The following is an 18,179-nucleotide window of genomic DNA, read 5'->3' as shown; positions in this document are numbered from 1 at the left end:
ATGCCAGTGTTCAACCCTGCCTTTGTTTTCATGATGTCCCCTTTCTAAAATTTTACAAAAAGATTTCCAAGAACCAATGAATTATAATGGTGTGACATAATGTTGGCTTACATGTGACCAAATTTGTAGAATAGCGATGGGTAATGATAATATAACATTCATCTTTCTATGCACCATTTACTGTTCTCACGCATCATGAATCTTTATTGCCTCACATTATATTGCATTTTTTGCTTCTTATTTCACACACGTTTCCTGAATTTTTACACCACCCAGGGTTGTCAACTGTATGCAGCAAAACCATTGGCTGCTGATATTTGATGATATTCACACTTCAAATTGTACACTCAGTCTGGCTTTTTCTGTATAAACTGAAAAAAAAAGTATTTAGAAAAATTACAATGCATGGTATACACTACCATTTTCTTGGCAAAATTACCTCCTCTAAAGATTGTAGATTGGTCGCCTTGCTTTTCTTAAAGGTTTAAACAGCAGCCAGTTAATAAGACTTGAAAAATGAAAATGCTGTTTTCTCTGCTTAGTACTCAGTAAGTAATGAGAAAAATTGGAGTTAACACACTCCACTGAAGTGAACTAGCCCCCTACTGTAGTGGCCTGTGTGGCCCAAGGGCTGTAGAAACAGAGATGGGCACTGCCTGAGCACACACTGTAAGGTGTGGGAAGGCTTTTAACTGAAAGATTGTTGACAACCCTGACTTCTCCAGTGATTGACAGCACTCTTGTTTTCATCTCATGGCTCTCCTCTCATATCCACAGCCTCCTTCACCAGCTGACCACGAGGTATGGTATCTACATGTTCATATCATCCGAGCATAATTATGTTTACACTAGCCTGTTATCCATCCTATTCTAGCCCAGGTTTGCTCATCTGATCACTTCAAGTCAGAATAGTCTGGGACTCATTGATAAAAAACAGTTTGCCTTTATTTTGAATAATATAAAATATAGGTTAGAGTTTTGATAGGGTCCAAGGCCCACTGTCCTTGTAACGGCATGGTAACAGGGTTCAAACAGGCATTCAGAAGTTTGATGTATCGGGGATGCGCTATCATGTAGAAATATATTATATACCCAGTATTTTGTCAGTGCTTCTGCAAAATACTGTAAATGCCTTGAAGTTGAAAATGGTTTCTATGTCGTATGTCACAGTTGAAACTAGGTGGTAGGGAGGAAGATGACAGAAGAAGGTTTATTTTTCCTACTGGTTTTAAATTTGCGGTGAAGTTAGGGGATACTGTGATAACCACAAACAGCAAAACACTGCAAAAATTTCAACATTAAATTTTGCAGTATTTGATTCCTGAAATAATGCAGTATGTAAAATACCAAACATTTAAAATAATGACAGGGGCCAAACCATTCTGCATACCAACCAATGGAGCAAGAATAGGATATGGACACTAGGCTATTTTGGGCATCTTCCCATCGCACAAGTTGGCATTTACGATTGCACATGTCACCTTCATGGCATTTTGTTTTATAAATCATATCATCACACAGGTTGGCATCATCATTTGTCATACTTGGCAACAGAAAATTGACCCACTTTTACATCATGCAGTCATATTTCAGATACTTCTGTTTCTAACATGATGTTGTCACTATTTACAGTAACTGTAGGTTCCCTACTACCTAACCTGTAACCAATACAAGTTTGATACCCAAGTTCACATGGTTTTTGTTTCGCGCTAAGGTGAAAATAGAGTGTTCACGGTGTTTTTAAGTTCACGACAGCGCGATAGTCACATACTGCAACAGTACTGTGTAAAATGTTCGCGGTAGTTCTAAGTTCACAGTGAAACGGTCGCCGCAAAAAAAGCGATCATAAAACCACCACGAACATTTCTGCATTTACAGTATCTAAGCATGTAAATGGATATGACTGCACTGTCCTTGGTGCTGAAATCAGTGCTTATGTCGTAGATTTCATAGATAAGGGACATTTCCTGTAATGGCAGTTAGAATGGAACCCTTTAAAAGGCAACCAAAGCTATATTAGGGCCCGAAATTATCGAATTTTGATAGCCAATTTATTTAGTTATTTCTATACATGATTAGTTCAAACAACACTATCACAATGCATAGCTACATCCATCATGCAAAAATATGACGTTGTTGTGAGAACTCACATCGTCGCCGGGGTTTTTGTAGGCTCGTGAAACTAAGGAAATCATCGTACGGCAAACTTCCTTTTCCCTGCTATCACAAAATTAAGCCCCTGCAGAAATACAGATATCAGTGAGGCTGCTCTCGGATTGGGACACTGAAGTGCATTGCCCCATGTGTCCCAGCGGACGTGTACAAAATTAGACAGTCCCTCAAGATTTCTCACACGATATGTGAGATGCTTATTCATACCTTATGAAATTTTCATGTTCAGGTTTGTGCAATATGGTGAAGTGAAGGACCATGAAATAAGATGGGGCGGGATTGTGGGTTATGGCATAATCAGCAGTATGAATAGTGACACAGACAAACGGAGCAGCCCCTTTATGATATTATCTAACACAGATTTAAGATCTCCCAGAATACCTTATAAAGATTATGTTCAAACTTGAATGTCAAGTAATGATTATATTGAATACCAACGCTGGCCACATAACATCACACAGTTAATTTTATAACTGCAAGTAAGGCTAGCATATGCCAGATTTTTATAGTTAACATTTTTGGGAACAAATAAACATATTATACAAATGTTAACAAAAAGATAACCTCCCCCACTACATAATGGAACGGTTGAACGTTCCCCGGGTGTGTTATTGCATCATAACACATGGGCAATGGAGGCTTCTGATTGGTCGACGCCATCTGGCTATGAGATAATGGGATTTCGGCAGCTCTAGTGCTGAATTACATGTACATGTGCTATACATTCAATAAAAGGTTACAAGACATGTGACACATTTGATTTAACAAAGTCTTACATACTTCACGGTTTAAAATCACAATATCATCAAAAGATATTGTAAGCCAAGCTAAAATGTACATGTACAGTACGTATAACAAGTTGCAGCTAAAGCCGTATATCCTCACATTAACATGCAACAAACATTAGCAGGATTGTGATCCCTTATATTTGTTATGGTTTTTCGTAGGAAATATTTGATTTGATTAAGGATCAATGTTATCTTTATTTGATTGAATCTGTTCCAATGATCACTGTTATTTTTGAAGGTAACTTGTAACTTTGATTCTGGTTTGATTCAAAAGTTTTGTTGAGATAAATATGTATTATTGTTGATTTACTTTATAGGGTTTTGTACAGATTATGATGTTATTTTGTGACGGTTTATTTGACTTATGTGCCATACATTTTTGTTTTTCTGTTGTTTTCTATTTGTTATAGGAAAATCAATAAAAAGAATCCAGTAATAAGAAACAAAACATAAGCAGGATTTAGGATGGCTGCTTGACCTTATGTTTGTTTTGTCTTGTTTTCCAGCCTGGACAGGGGAAGGGGTTACGGAGACAAAAAAGTAGCTCTGACATCGATTACAAGGCACGACTGGCTTTCGGCAAGGATGGGCCCCCCTCATCCACACTAAGCTCTGTAGGTATGAACAGGACACTTGCTTCTTTTATTAGCTTGAAACTTCATCTGTGTTGGTAGAAGTCATTCTGAAACAAGTTTTAACTGTAATTGCCAACACAAAAATTGGACTTACCCAAATATTCGGCTGTACAACACCAGTATATTCATCTCAGCAGTGGATTGCTCATTCCTTGACAAAGACTGGTGTTGTACAGTCGAAAATTTGGTTAAGTCCAATTTTTGTTGGAAATTGCAGTTAAAACTTGTTTCAGAATTACTTCTTTTATCTTTGTACTGTTCATTGTATATCTGAGAGCTGAAGGCTTCTGTATTGCTGATGGCTGTAGAGCTGAAGGCCACACCAATCCATTTCCTTGTTCTCGGACATTTTAAGGTGAAAATGTAGAAAAGCAAAGATCACAAAAACAGAGGGTATATTATGTATTTGCCACTGATCAGTCACTATTGGTTCTTTTTGTTATCTATGTTCTGATAGTTTTGTTGATATGGACTTTTCATATTTCATTTGTCAACATAAGTTCTGTTTGATTTCAATGTTCTGTAGTCTTTGGTTGATATTGATTTTGTGATATTTATTTGCCAATGATACTGTTATCATTACTTTTATGGATATTACTTATAGCTCATTTCTGTTCCTCCTTTACTTATTGTTTTGGATCCATGGCTTAGGTTATATTCCTGTACTTTGTTTTTCTCTTGTTTTCTAATTATGTGTTGTTCATTTTGTGAAATGCAATAACTATTTTAAAAAAACAGAGGGTATATATATAGGGAGGAAAATTTGAATATGACTGAATTCACTCCATAAAACTGAGTGCACCAAAGAACAAACATGGTCCTCATGCTTTGTTTTTGTTGTGTTTGTCAATTCAAGCATATTTCTTAAATCCAAAAGCCAACAAATTGAATTGGTGTGGCCTAAGATTAGTAGAAGAGTTGATGTTTTGCAAGGTTCAAATTCTAGGCTTGTGCATGTGGTATTGACATGTGCTAAACAATCAGCTCAAAGAGGTTCCTATCAATATAAGTTTTATTATCTATTAAATTCATCTTTCAGATAAATTTCAGGGTTTGCCAAAACAAATTTATCAATTCAGCAGATTAGATTATTGCTTGAATTCATCATTTTCATGAATCTTTCTTCAAAATTTGTGCAGCTACATGTAACGCAAATAAGAAAGCTACATTTAGATATATCGTATCATGATTTGGATTATCTTATTATATATAAACGTAATCTGTAATCATCATTTTTACATCATCATGACTCTATTTCATGCAAGGGTGATTTAAATTTTTGTGCTTGAAAGAAAACATAAAGATGTACATTATACAATGTCTGCACTTAAAAAAAATTAGTGAAATCTTAAAGCTACAAACACCTTAATTGGTGAATGTGACACTTAAAGTGCAGATTTTGAATATTATATTATAAAAATTAAGATTAAATCAATGCAGTAATTTCTGAACCATCTCTTTTTCCCTCCCAAATGGCCTATTCCACTCTGTAATTTGACTCTTTGCAGAAGGTAAAACTACGAGCCCTTTCTATGTCTGTTCCCACTCTGTCAACAGACTCAGAGAAAAAACAACGGAGGCCAATACTGGGGAAATCAGTACACCATACACTACAAAATCACCACGATTGCAACAGAAATGTAGACCTAAAAGGCTTCGTTCACATTTGAGAAAACCCCAGTCTAGGCCTCTTTCTACCAACCACACTCCCTCTATCTGTGGTTGAATGTTGTGTGTGACCACACCAGCATGCACCTCTAGAAACGTCCAACTCTCTTGGTTTTCTTCTTGTCTCCATCTGTTGTTCGTGGTGTCCCAGGTCTACCTGTGTTCCTCAACTCTCTAACACCTGTTCTCCACCTGTTTCACCTGTACATATATAAGAATAGTTAGTTTAGCTGTGTAGAACTCATACAGGTAAATCACATGGTTGAATCACAATGATGTAGTCTCAGTGGAAAGTAATTATTATTGACATGTATGCTTCCTTTTGCATGGTGCCAGTTATTTGAATCTGCCCGCGATTTAACGTTTAGAGAAAAGTAGTAGAAACTAGAAATTAAATCCCGGGCAGATTTAATCACTTCCAAAGTGCCAAAATTGTCAATCTGAAAACGTCTTTTGGAAGTTGACACCTTCCATCATCTCACTGGCGAGTTTGTTTGGTCAAATGTAGTCGTTAACGCAAGTTAGAAAGCGATTTGTAGGGAAATGGCTGATACGAATCTGAGTTCAATGCAATTCACGTGATTTGATTGGTCGGGGTGTTATAAAAAGAGTACATGTACTAACTTTTCCCTAGATGTCTAATAGATGTATCCAGTAGTTGATAAGGAAACACTCATGTCATATAAACCCTGTGCACTACACTAAAAAGAGGCTCAGATGAGCCTTTTTGTCTTCACCCACTGCCTGGTAGTCCACCTGTAAGACTTGCATGGGGATGAAGGCACTCACTTCAAAATAGCACTGTTCACATGCATTGACTATTTTTACTGGACTGTTGGCGTTGTGCAATGGTGGAGGAAGGTTTTCAGTCTTACAGGTCCAATAATGCCTTTATTTTTTTATTGAATTTTTTTTATTGAATTTTCAGACAGCTGGGTGACTCATTCAATTTTATCAAATTGATTCTCAATGGGGCCGAAACTGCAAAAACAGTAAAATCATCAGTATAACAAAGAAAATAAACTTATGACAAAACTGTAACATAAGTAACAGAGGATTGATGAGACATAAGCAACACAATAATCGGAAGTATACATAATCAAAAACATAACAACTACAATTGTATGATTTCCTCACTTTGTGAAAAGTGCAGTTATTCGTTAATTAGCATGATTTGCATTGCCTTTTTTTCTGTTATCTTTTTCAGCAAGCTTTTTAGGCTAAGCAGTGTAATGGATTGAATAAGAAGTGAAATTAGATCATAGCATAATGATGCTCCATGAGGAAATAGCATGAGTCTGATGGTCATTAATGAAACAACCAGCCAAATTAGTGATGTGCAATAGAAATGATATTTGGTTTGGCTTTTGTTTATTTATTCGCACATATATAAACATCTCAACAATAATGAAATAATCGAAAATATTTAAAAGAAACGTGCCGGAGGAGAAAAGAAACCCACAGGGCTTATAAGAAGTTCTCCCCCATTCACTTAACAAATATTAATTACTATACAATTGTGATATAATAATTATCAAAAAAAGGTGTAACGAATGATGAAATAAACATAAGGAACAAATATATAACAAAAGATTGATTACTGATGATATATTACAGATTAAACGTAAAAAATTATCATTATCGAAGACTAATAATTGAGACTAGCTATAATTGAGACTAGCTAGAAATAATTGAGACTAGCTATAGTGTGTTCCTCCACCATTGTGACAACGAGTGTGGTACAATTGCAATAAGGACAATGTTGCCAAAGTGTGACTTTTCCTCCAACCCTTGCCTACCATCTGGACTCTGCCTACTTCCACGTCGCAGAAAGTGAGTATTCCTTGATAGCTTAATTTGGCAAACAAGTTCAGTTCCTCTCTCTTGTTGCCTTATAGCAGATCTCTGAAAGTCAATGTGAGACATTCTCTATACACTGTATTTGAATGAAAGTGTGTAAATGTATCCTTTGTGCATTAATGCAAGGTATAGACAGTAATAGTTCTCAGCTCATTATTACCATGATGACAGTTATTTATTTGTTTCTTATTACCCACATACTATAGGTAGGTGTAAGGTGTAATCTGTTATATATGCTACTGTTGGTTGTACATTTTGTCTTTTGTATATATTTTCCGATTGTTTGAGTGTGCTCTTTTGTACTTTTAATTTCAAGACTGCGTAATTCAGCTGGTTTACTTTAAAGAAGGTAACATTGGCTGCAATGCTGTTTTAATTCCTGTGCGTCAATTCCTGAATAAGCATTTATATATACTATAAGCTAATCAAAAGTTGTTTCCCAACAAAATCAGCAAAAATTCGACATTTTTGGTCAGAAATCTGTTGAATGCGCCTTGCAAGTCAAAAAGTTTGACATGTAAACATAATTTTATGTTTGTCACACATGAATATTTTGGATTATCTACATGTAGTAGTGCGTAGCATTATCATCATAATGATATCATTCCTGAATAGTCGTAATTCAACACTTCCCCACGCCACTGTCATAAGTACATTGTACATCCATGCCTAGTGGTGTGGATCTAAACCCGAGTTTAAGTTTAGGTTCGGACTCGAGTCCAGAGGTTTAGGTTCAGGTCCGGACTTGAAAGTCCGGACCTGAACAATAATTTTGGAATTTTTTTTTCGTGTTACATGTAAAATTGCATATTGGCAGATATTTTACACGTAATTTGAACACTATATATACGGAATTATATACAGTCAGTAATTAACACAAAAGTTCAGTTATAAACACAAAAACAGCAATGTTTTAATATTTTTCTAATGCAAATTTCACGATTTAAGGAAGGTTTAAGATGGTTTAAAACAAAAAGAAGTGTATGAGTGAGAGAATTTTTTTTCAAGTCCGGACTTGTTTCCAGACGTTTAGGTTTTTTTTGACTTGAACCTTAACGTTTAACAAGTCCGGAACTGGTCCGGCCGGACCGATCCGCACCACTATCCATGCCTGTGGTTTTCATACCTTTTCCCTTTCGTTATTGTCCATGCACATGGCCAGACCCCAGCATAGATGGGGAGCGAGAAGGTCAGTTTTTCACATTGTCATCAACCCTCATTCAGCATTTCAAACCTGTTTGTTACGGTCACTTTCATACGCACACCCTTCCATGTCATGTCAAATTTTTCTTTCAATATCAACGTTTTGTCTTCTCTTGGATATGTAATGCCATAATTGTCATAACACCACTGGGTACTCTATGTCAGTAGATGTTAAATAATAAGTACCAAAATGATTATGATAAAATCATCTGAAGCTATTGTGACATCAGATAGGGTCACAACAGCCAAAAATGGCATAAAGAATGTCTGGCCAAGCTTTGAACTTGACCTTTTGACCCCAGGTGAAGGAGGGCTTGACCCGGTGTTCCACTCTCTACAAGTTGCCAAGATGATCTCAGCAGCCAACAGGAAGGGAATCTCCACCTCCAATCCTGCCAGTCCCAAGGCCAGGCGAAGTGGTATGTCCACAGGTTTGTTCAATATCGTTAGCTAGTCGTTAAAGACCCCGTCACACATAGAAAAACATGGCCTCCTGAAAAAGGGGGTTAAGCCCATGTCTCACATAGCTGACCACACATAGCCGACCATGGCCTCCTGACCTTCTCCAGACCATGGTTGGGAGTTAAGCCCCATCACACATAGCCGACCATGGCCTCCCGACCTTCTCCAGACCATGGTTAGGAGTTAAGCCCCTGTCACACATAGCCGACCATGGCCTCCCAACCTTCTCCAGACCATGGTTAGGAGTTAAGCCCCTGTCACACATAGCCGACTATGGCCTCCCAACCTTCTCCAGACCATGGTTAGGAGTTAAGCTCCTGTCACACATAGCCGACCACGGCCTCCCGACCTTCTCCAGACCATGGTTAGGAGTTAAGCTCCTGTCACACATAGCCGACCACGGCCTCCCGACCTTCTCCAGACCATGGTTAGGAGTTAAGCCACTGTCACACATAGCCGACCATGGCCTCCCAACCTTCTCCAGACCATGGTTAGGAGTTAAGCTCCTGTCACACATAGCCGACCATGGCCTCCCAACCTTCTCCAGACCATGGTTAGGAGTTAAGCCCCATCACACACAGCCGACCATGGGCTCTCGACCTTCTCCAGACCATGGTTGGGAGTTAAGCCCCATCACACATAGCCGACCATGGCCTCCCAACCTTCTCCAGACCATGGTTAGGAGTTAAGCCCCATCACACATAGCCGACCATGGCCTCCCAACCTTCTCCAGACCATGGTTGGGAGTTAAGCTCCTGTCACACATAGCCGACTATGGCCTCCCAACCTTCTCCAGACCATGGTTAGGAGTTAAGCCCCATCACACATAGCCGACTATGGCCTCCCAACCTTCTCCAGACCATGGTTAGGAGTTAAGCCCCATCACACATAGCCGACTATGGCCTCCCAACCTTCTCCAGACCATGGTTAGGAGTTAAGCCCCATCACACATAGCCGACCATGGCCTCCCAACCTTCTCCAGACCATGGTTGGGAGTTAAGCTCCTGTCACACATAGCCGACCATGGCCTTCCAACCTTCTCCAGACCACTGGTTAGGAGCTAAGCATCTGTCACACATACATGTAGTCGACCATGGCCTCCCAGAATCTGTACATGAGACAGGACTTGCAGCAAAGTTGACGATATTCCTGAAAAAAAAGGATTATAATTATACATTTTCAATATCCTCCTGCATTTACAAAACCGCATACCCTAAAAGTAATAACTCTCCAAAATAGTTAATTATGGTAATTCATAGTTTTTCTTTTACCTTTCTTCTAGAAGGCAAGATATTATAAGTTGTAGACAATAGATTTTGTTTTTACAGAATGAAAGCATTTTAGTTATTTTTCATCAGAGTGGTTTTAACAAGACCTTGTTTTTTTTCAAGCTCAAGAAATTTATGATTTTCTAGATCTCTTCTTTGGTGTAATTATCAGTTTTTCAATAACTTCAAAAATAGAAAGATATCCCCAGCCCAAAAAATGATACCACTGTTGTTATTTTCAATCTGATTCTTGACTGCCTACCAGTCGATTCTTCACTGCGATCTGAAAACGTACAACAGTTGTTGCATTGCCTTCCCCAGCCCAGAGACCAACCTCACTGTTCAAATCAGGCAGTTCAGGTGACTCTGCAGCAGCGAAACAGGGTAATATAACTGTGATCCCCAACTTTTGGCAACATCCAGCTCTAAATAACCTGTTCTCCAACGCTGCCGAGATCCCTGTTTTTCGCTCACACGCTTTTTTGAGAGCAACGACGCTGCATGAGTCAGACTTACCATTTGTTCAAGTTCGTTAGCCTGATTGATTGATTAATTGCTCTACTAGGTGTTGGCATTACAATTTGTAATTGATGTGCTCATTTCTGTTAAGCTGTGCTAATTATAAAATGTAGGTCATGGGATACAACGTATTTGTTGTATGATTGGGAGTATTTCTAGTCAATTACAAGTACCCATCGTTTTTGTGTTTTCAAGTGTCATCGTCAAAATTGTTGTTTAGGGTCAATGTCTTTATTTGTCAAAAGTTTATTATTACAAAGTCTCCTTTTCCTCTTGCCTATTGATGTAAAGACAAAAAGTGTTACCCTTTATTTCTTAATATCCTTTCTTGAATAGTTTCATAAGGTTGGTAAGAACAAAGAATTGTGGACTTTTTTTTTACATTGACCGTGTAATTTTTACTATACCAATATTTCGGTAGACAGATAAACAGACTCCTCCCTTTCTTTTTCTACACAAATTGAAAGTGAAATGAAAAAAAAGAAAAATCAATAGTTTTATTCTAAAATGAATAAAAACTGTTCATCTGATGATGATTCCTAAAAGAAAATGAAATTTTTGGGTAAAAGGCTTCAATTAATTACTTATATCTATAACCACCAGCTGAAATCCTTGTAACAGTTACATTTGAGCTAGTAAGTACAGTTACTACTGTATGATGCGCTGCATACGTTGTGTGTGGTGTGTATGTGAAAAAAGTATCTGGTATCCTAGCTGCCCTATGTAGTTTGGCCCACAGTAGGGAGTAACGTCAGATTCCACTTTTTGTAGTGCTATATAGGGGAAGCTGAGTGTATGCTTGAGTGTTGTGTTGTGTTGTGTATTCTTGTGTTTTGTGTCTTGTTGTGCCTTGTCTAGTGACTTGTCTTGTCTTTCTGTGTTGTTTCGTGTTGTATTATTCTTATTCTTGACCAAAGTAAGCCATTAATAAAAAAAATAAACACACATACAGTCCCCCCTGTATGATTTATGTCAATCTAGACTTAATCATGCGTCAGAAGGCAAAAGATATTGCAACTTCTTTCCTGAAGTAATTATAACAATTGTTTAGAATTATGTAAGCCACAAAAAATTTACCCATGACTCACTGTCTTGGACCATAAACTGTATGGTAATTATTACCAATAAACGGCAACTATTGAAATTCATTTTGTTCTGGAATCGTTTTGTGTGGCTGTTAACAAGAAAAATGTCTAGATTGTATTCCTACCGTCACAATACAATAGTGACAACAAAACAAGTTTGGCATGATAAAAGTTGCTGCAGTTGTTTGTCATTTCTCTACACTCTTGTCAGTTTCACTTCTCTCCATTGACAAACTAATCAGTGCGATGCCACTAGCTTCTCTAACTAATGCTTCTTCCTCTAACCTGCTGGCCTTCTTTCTCCCCTCTGCTTCTATCTGCTAACCCGCTTACACCGGCGCCGCCTGGTATATCGTCCTCAGCTGCCTTGTCGTCTGTAGGGAGAGCGCAGAGCAGTCCCGTGAAGACTGACAACGCAGCGAAACCCGTGGACGACAAGCTGAAGGCTCAGGCACAGCCGCAGAGAGGGCAGACTGACCCTGGGAGTGGGGGAGACAGTAAGCTAATAAACTTGTGGATGTACCGACTGATAATTATCTAATACCAGTTATCAACCAAGGATTGATGTGTTCAAAAATACGTATTTCCTGAGAACCATAGTAGAATGGAACTCGTTGTCATCAGATGCTGTAGGAAAACCTTCACTAAATAGCTTCAAAGAACGATTGCAGTCAGATGTGCAAAAGTTAGGTGTGATAGGCCGGTCAGTGTAATATAACCAGCTGCTGCCTGCAAAGCTGGTGTGTTACGCTGAAGGGCGGTTATACCGGCTATACAGATACAGAAGCTAAAGCTATGTTGATTTGATTCTATTAAGCTCATCTGTGTTGGTAGTAATCATAACGCAGTGCTAAACTTTCTTCCAACACTAAGGTATTCACGGATCGAATTTTCAACGACCACTGTCGCCTTCTACAGGATCAATAATAACCAATCTCTGCCGAACGTAAACTTGTGAGAGTTACAAACACGTAACTTTATCGACACGTGTCATTACGGATACGTCAAACGTGCCAGGAAGTTTATAATGCCCACTGTCTCTGAAATCCTGAAGAAGGCAACAGTGGTCGTTTTAGAAAGCACCCAGGTTTCTTGATGCAAAAAGATACAAAATAGTCATTCCAGTAACTTTAATTTATTTTTACCTCAGCATCAAAGTCCAATGGCAAGGTGGTTTCCACAGGAACAGCTGTGATGGTGAGTTCTCAGTAAAACATTTGAATGTATGGAACAAAGTTGCCTTAATATTCTGGTACTTTAAAAATGCTTTTTCTCTCACTTAAGTAACGATAATTATGCAAGAAAACAGTTCTCAAGCAACTGGATAGTTTTGAAAACGGTTAGACGTTTCCGGGTAGTATCCACTACCTTTTGTCTGGTTTACCAGATTTTAAACCAAAAACTATGAATCAATAGAAAATGTGACGAAAAATTTTCAGTCCAATAGGACACAAAAATTTATAACAATGAGTATTAATTTTTTTCGATGTAATCATGACTGTAATGTTGTATCACAGTTTGTGTATTCATTACATTAAAGACCCTGCTCATTTTTTGAGTTGCAATAACTTAATGATGTTTTGAAATTCTTTAGACATACTTGATAAGCATGTGATTTTCATCCATATTCTGATGTTGGTGCGATTAATTTTATACATTATAAAGATGCTTAACATACTAATGTATATATATTACATTCTTTTCAGTTACTAAGTGTTGATTGAAGAATGATTTCTCACCATTCAATTTCAATCACTGGAACAGGGCTGGATTACAAGATCTAGAGTTTGGTTGCTAGATTTTTTTAATTATCCAGTGTTCATGTCATTCCATTGCTTTATAAAAAGAAAAAGACAAATTTGGAGGCGCATTGAAAAGAATGATGGACTGCCGTGACTTCTTAACTGTCGAATTAGACAAAAATATCCAATTCTAGTACACGCAGCAACTTTTCTATTAAAAATATGAATAAGATATGTTTAATCTTTTTGATATTTCCTCTCAACTAACATAGCAGAACTAACATACTAAAAAAAACTACTTGAAAAGTTGCTTTCTTAGTTCCAAAACAAAATTGACGATGCAATGGAATCTTCCCTAGCAACCTGAGGAACAAAAAACCAAGTATCCGTTCCCAGTCCTGAATCTCGCCGTATCGCTCCACGATTGGCCAGGCAGGAGCGAGAAGGACCTGACTCTCAGGTAAGGGATGGTACGGCCGCCCCCCTCCCACTCCCTACTGCACCGCTTTGCGCTTTTCACCTTTGACCCTTTTGTTGCCCCTCCTCTCCAGCCTCCAAAGGGAAGAACCCCTTTCCCACTTCTGAAGCTAGCTGTAGCCTTACACAAGTATGAACCTACACGACCGGAAGATCTCATGTTAAGGTGAGACGCACAACAGTGACTGGGAGGGTGGGCACATTGTGACATTAATTCAGTCAGAAGACTATCAACTTGTGACATTAGTAAAGAAGATGACATTGTGATAAGAGTAAAAAAAAGGATCACATTGTGACAAGAGTAAAAAAATTGCATTGTGACAAGACAGTAAAAAAACTATTGTGAAAAGTTTCAAAAAAGATCACATTGTGACAAGAGTAAAAAAAGATTGCATTGTGAATAGTGTCAAAAAAGATCAAGACAGTCAAAAAGATCACATTCTGACTTAAGTATAAAAAATGATCAAATCGTGACATCTAAAAAATTCAGTATTACCCACATTATGCTGATCAATGGATTTGCCACACATGCCAAAGGATAGTGAGTCGTATGAGAAACGCATTTTCCAGGACAACAATTTGTCTACTGCAAGAAAACATCACATCTGCCCAAAGGATATAGACTGGTGTTGATGTTGATGTTAGGGTCTATCAAGATACATGCCTCAACAGATTAATTTTAAAAACACTTCAGGCACGGTCTATTCTATTACCTTTTTTGGGATTGAATCTATTCGAGTTCACTTTTACATATGTTGGGCAATGTCACATTTGTGTCCACCTAAGGTAGCTTTGAAACTGCTTCATATTCTTGTGTTTTTTCTTTGACACTCAGTCAGCAAACAAATCTAACAATAGCCTGTTCTTCTGAACTGGTCATATATGCCAATAAACTGGGATTTCGCTATGATGTAAGTTATTTATTTCTGAGAGAGCTGTTGGTTTTCTAGCTGTCATGCTACTGTATTTCCTAGCGTGTATTCAGGGAGAGATAGAAGCCCCTGAGAGTGAAAAATCAACTGACTGAGTGCAAAGCGAAAAGGAAAACATAATATTATGCAGTAGTTTCCTAGCTACTTGTAACCAGCGATGTCAGTGGTGTGTTGTAGAAAGTGCTGTGCTGTAGACATTGAGGTATCATTATATAGTAAACAACCTACAAATTACCATGCCTGCTGCAGGGAAGCATGGTTATAAGCTGCTTCACCGTCTGAACTTCACATGCGCAGTGTGATGCATTGTGGGTAATGTGTTAAAGTTGAAGGCGCCGGAGACATAAACAAAACACATCTGGACATGTTGATGAAGGTTAGACATCCAGGTAGTAAGATACGACAAAAATAGTTACTCAAGCAACTGGATGAAATTTTGAAACAGTCAGACGTTTCAGACAGCATCCGCTGTACATGTCTTTCGTCAGTTAATGTGGGCTGTTTCAAAATTTTATCCAGTTGCTTGAGTAACTATTTTTTGGCACATCTGGACATGGTATCAAGCGTGGTCTAGACAATTTTGACCTTGCGCATGCGTGCCCAGTTCAAACTGTGAGCTGGCTTATTCTCACCAGTTGAACAACATTCGTTATGTCCCCCAAGTTCATGATCATGACCTTTGTCCGTTTTTCCCTGTTGACCATCGAATTTGTTACAGGCACCACATTGGGCAAATGCACTGCTTTGGCACTTTCACGCCTGCTAACTTGGGCTGTGGTGTGACATGATAATGCCACGCTCATCTACTTAAGGCTGTTTTCATCTTTTAGAATCTGTGCCCAAAAAGATGGAATGAAATTAATTGTCCTAGATATGAAGTTTACTAAGCACAGCAGCAAAGAAAGTAACAGTTCACAAGTACATCTTTTAGACTTTTTATGCCATACCTGGACCATGATAACGCTCCATATGATGATCCGACCCGCTGGCGGGCTGGTACCTTGGGTGATACGGACTACACCATGACATGTTGTATTCTGTATGTTATGCTTGGCCAGAGTATGTCAGCATGCAGTGATCCAAGTTCCTTGATATGTTGATTGAGATTTAGACACTGAAGAATGTAGATTTTGGCAATGAAATGCTGGAAAATTTGGACAGTACGCGATCTTAAGTCATTGGACACGTGATCTTAAACCACTGGGCACTTGATCTTAAGCCATTGGGCACATGATTTTGAACTATTGGACTCTTAACTCGAAGTAATACGTGACTCCTAATCTCCAAGCAGATCTATGGAATAGAATAAAAATGCTCCCTGTTTGAGTCCTGGCAGATCTCGGTGGCTATGAAAACTCCTTTTGCCAGTTGGATACGGTCTTCGCCACCGATAGATCTGCTGGCAGATTAAGCTAACCGACATCTTTCGCACCGCAATCGTCCTTCAGTAAGACATCTGGAGCCGCATAGTTCACGTTTGAAACCTTTATACAGCCATTTGTACAAATCGATTTCGCCGATTTCTTCAGTGGCTTAGGCTTAAATGACACAAGTTCATGAAGTTCTCACTTATATACAATCCAGTGCATAACTAAAGGTAACCGCCAGGATCCTCTGTTAGGCAGGTTAAGCATTAGCTCACCCTTGAGTCCCATTTTGCTTGCAGACCTGGCGACCGGGTCCAGATCACGGACGACGCTGACACCACCTGGTGGAAGGTAAGGAAACTGCATTCAGCAGAGAGATATCATGCATGACAAATTTGTTTGCTTGTTGTTGATGAAGCATTTTTATTGATAAAAGTTGAATGTAAAGACTTTTTTAATCTGTTGTAGACCCTCTGCTTGTTTGATGCAACATAAAGACACATCATTCTAATCATGGTAATCTTAGATGTTCGAATCGATCTGACCAACGTAGTTCATCTTGCTGGAAAAGTGACGTCAGAAATAGGTCAAAGGTCGCTGGAAGTTGATGCCGTCCACCGTTCTTATTTTTATCATTTCGTAGTGATAATGTCTATTTGAAATATCAATAATTCTGAAGATACGAACTTGCCTGAGACAGCTTTTGCATGCAACTGTCCAATGTTAGGGTTTACATCAAGAAACGCTGATGATGATATTGGATGCTTTGTTTTTTCATATCGGACTACTTGAGCAAGGTTATTCTTTTCATTTTGGCAAATTCTGTATATTCCGTCCGGAAAGAAATAACATGCTTCATACTCGCCTTTCCATATTAGGGCAAATGCAGCGGCAAAATCGGCTTCTTCCCCGCCAACTATGTCTTGAAAGTGGCACCAGGTATGTACCTAGCTAGGTAGATAGCTCTGGGAATTATACCATTCTACATGCTATAATGTAATCGGATGTCAAAGCTATCAAAATACAATGCGCGATAGAGGTACTGTAACAGCACACTGCGTTTTTAACCTTTGAAGTTGATTTTGCCAATAAATCTGTAATTAAAGAGATGGCTAGCCAAGGTTTACGGGTTCAAATATAGTGCGATATTCATCAAAGTCAATCCAATTCATTTTATAAACAAGGCCTATCGAGACCCTTTGCATTTAACAGACAACAACAATATCCAAAGATCACTCTTAGTGGTAGCATGTGACACGACACTTATGTGACAGACAAATAGTCAATACCTATAGCCGACGTTTTGGTAATCTTCTGGCACCTGCAGTACTGACTTGTTCTAGCAGTCACGCTTGGGACCGCATTCTTCACACTGCAGCAGCGACACCTAGCTGCAGTTTGAAGTAGTACAAGTTAGTATTGCCTTATTAGGAAGGTGACAGACCGTCACCGAAGCGTGGACTGAATACAAACTCTTAAGTTGTGCAAAAAAACTTTGTCAACCTGTGAGATAAAATCATTCCAATGAGAGAAGTATTGTAACAAGCCCTCCTCTATTTCAGGTGCCGAGGTGTTACAGTGTACAGAAACGTTCGGAGGAAATCCCAAGTACGGAGAGATAGAAATGACGAAGGGGGATGTAAGTGTGCAGTTTTCACACTTTTCTTTCACATTTTGCTCGTTCCATGTGTTCGAAAACTCATAATTCAATAGCTGCTTTTAAGTTCACCTTTTTTTTATAACTGAAGCTTGTTAAGATTTGCAATGAACATGCATAAATGCTAGTGGCTTTAATGTATTTATTTTATCTTCAAAAATAGTTTTATAACTTTATTTACCTTTGCGTTATCAAGTTTTATTTAGGATTGCTTTATATCGCCAGAAGACGGGGTTGTCTCACGCGATAGGTGCAGTACGGGTATGTACACATATGTACAGTCATTTTTTGTTGTCATTATTTAAGACCGTAGAGTTTTAGATTCAAAATGTGTCAAGGTGTTT

General features: G+C 38.5%; 1 protein-coding gene across 15 annotated transcripts in view; it reads left to right on the top strand.

The window, feature by feature from the left end:
• The window catches only part of LOC136446610 (uncharacterized), a 102,630-nt gene that overhangs the window by 81,393 nt on the left and 3,058 nt on the right, over positions 1 to 18,179 (top strand). For 3 of the 15 annotated variants that reach the window (XM_066445075.1, XM_066445064.1, XM_066445060.1), the window contains exons 14-25: positions 778 to 801; positions 3,467 to 3,578; positions 8,286 to 8,312; positions 8,629 to 8,757; positions 10,378 to 10,440; positions 12,023 to 12,157; positions 12,811 to 12,857; positions 13,762 to 13,862; positions 16,478 to 16,529; positions 17,057 to 17,117; positions 17,741 to 17,817; positions 18,061 to 18,096. In XM_066445075.1, the coding sequence (XP_066301172.1) occupies positions 778 to 801; positions 3,467 to 3,578; positions 8,286 to 8,312; positions 8,629 to 8,757; positions 10,378 to 10,440; positions 12,023 to 12,157; positions 12,811 to 12,857; positions 13,762 to 13,862; positions 16,478 to 16,529; positions 17,057 to 17,117; positions 17,741 to 17,817; positions 18,061 to 18,096 (864 nt within the window). Of the gene's footprint in view, positions 1 to 777; positions 802 to 3,466; positions 3,579 to 8,285; positions 8,313 to 8,628; positions 8,758 to 10,377; positions 10,441 to 12,022; positions 12,158 to 12,810; positions 12,858 to 13,761; positions 13,863 to 13,953; positions 14,046 to 16,477; positions 16,530 to 17,056; positions 17,118 to 17,740; positions 17,818 to 18,031; positions 18,097 to 18,179 lie in introns of all 15 variants that reach the window. The other 12 variants (XM_066445072.1, XM_066445067.1, XM_066445062.1 and 9 more) reach the window with 12 other exon arrangements.

The sequence above is a fragment of the Branchiostoma lanceolatum genome, chromosome 12 (genome assembly GCF_035083965.1).
Source record: "Branchiostoma lanceolatum isolate klBraLanc5 chromosome 12, klBraLanc5.hap2, whole genome shotgun sequence".
NCBI classification, from domain to species: Eukaryota; Metazoa; Chordata; class Leptocardii; order Amphioxiformes; family Branchiostomatidae; genus Branchiostoma; species Branchiostoma lanceolatum.
The sequence above is the reverse complement of the archived record's forward strand: the minus strand, read 5'-3'. Positions and strand labels throughout refer to the sequence as shown.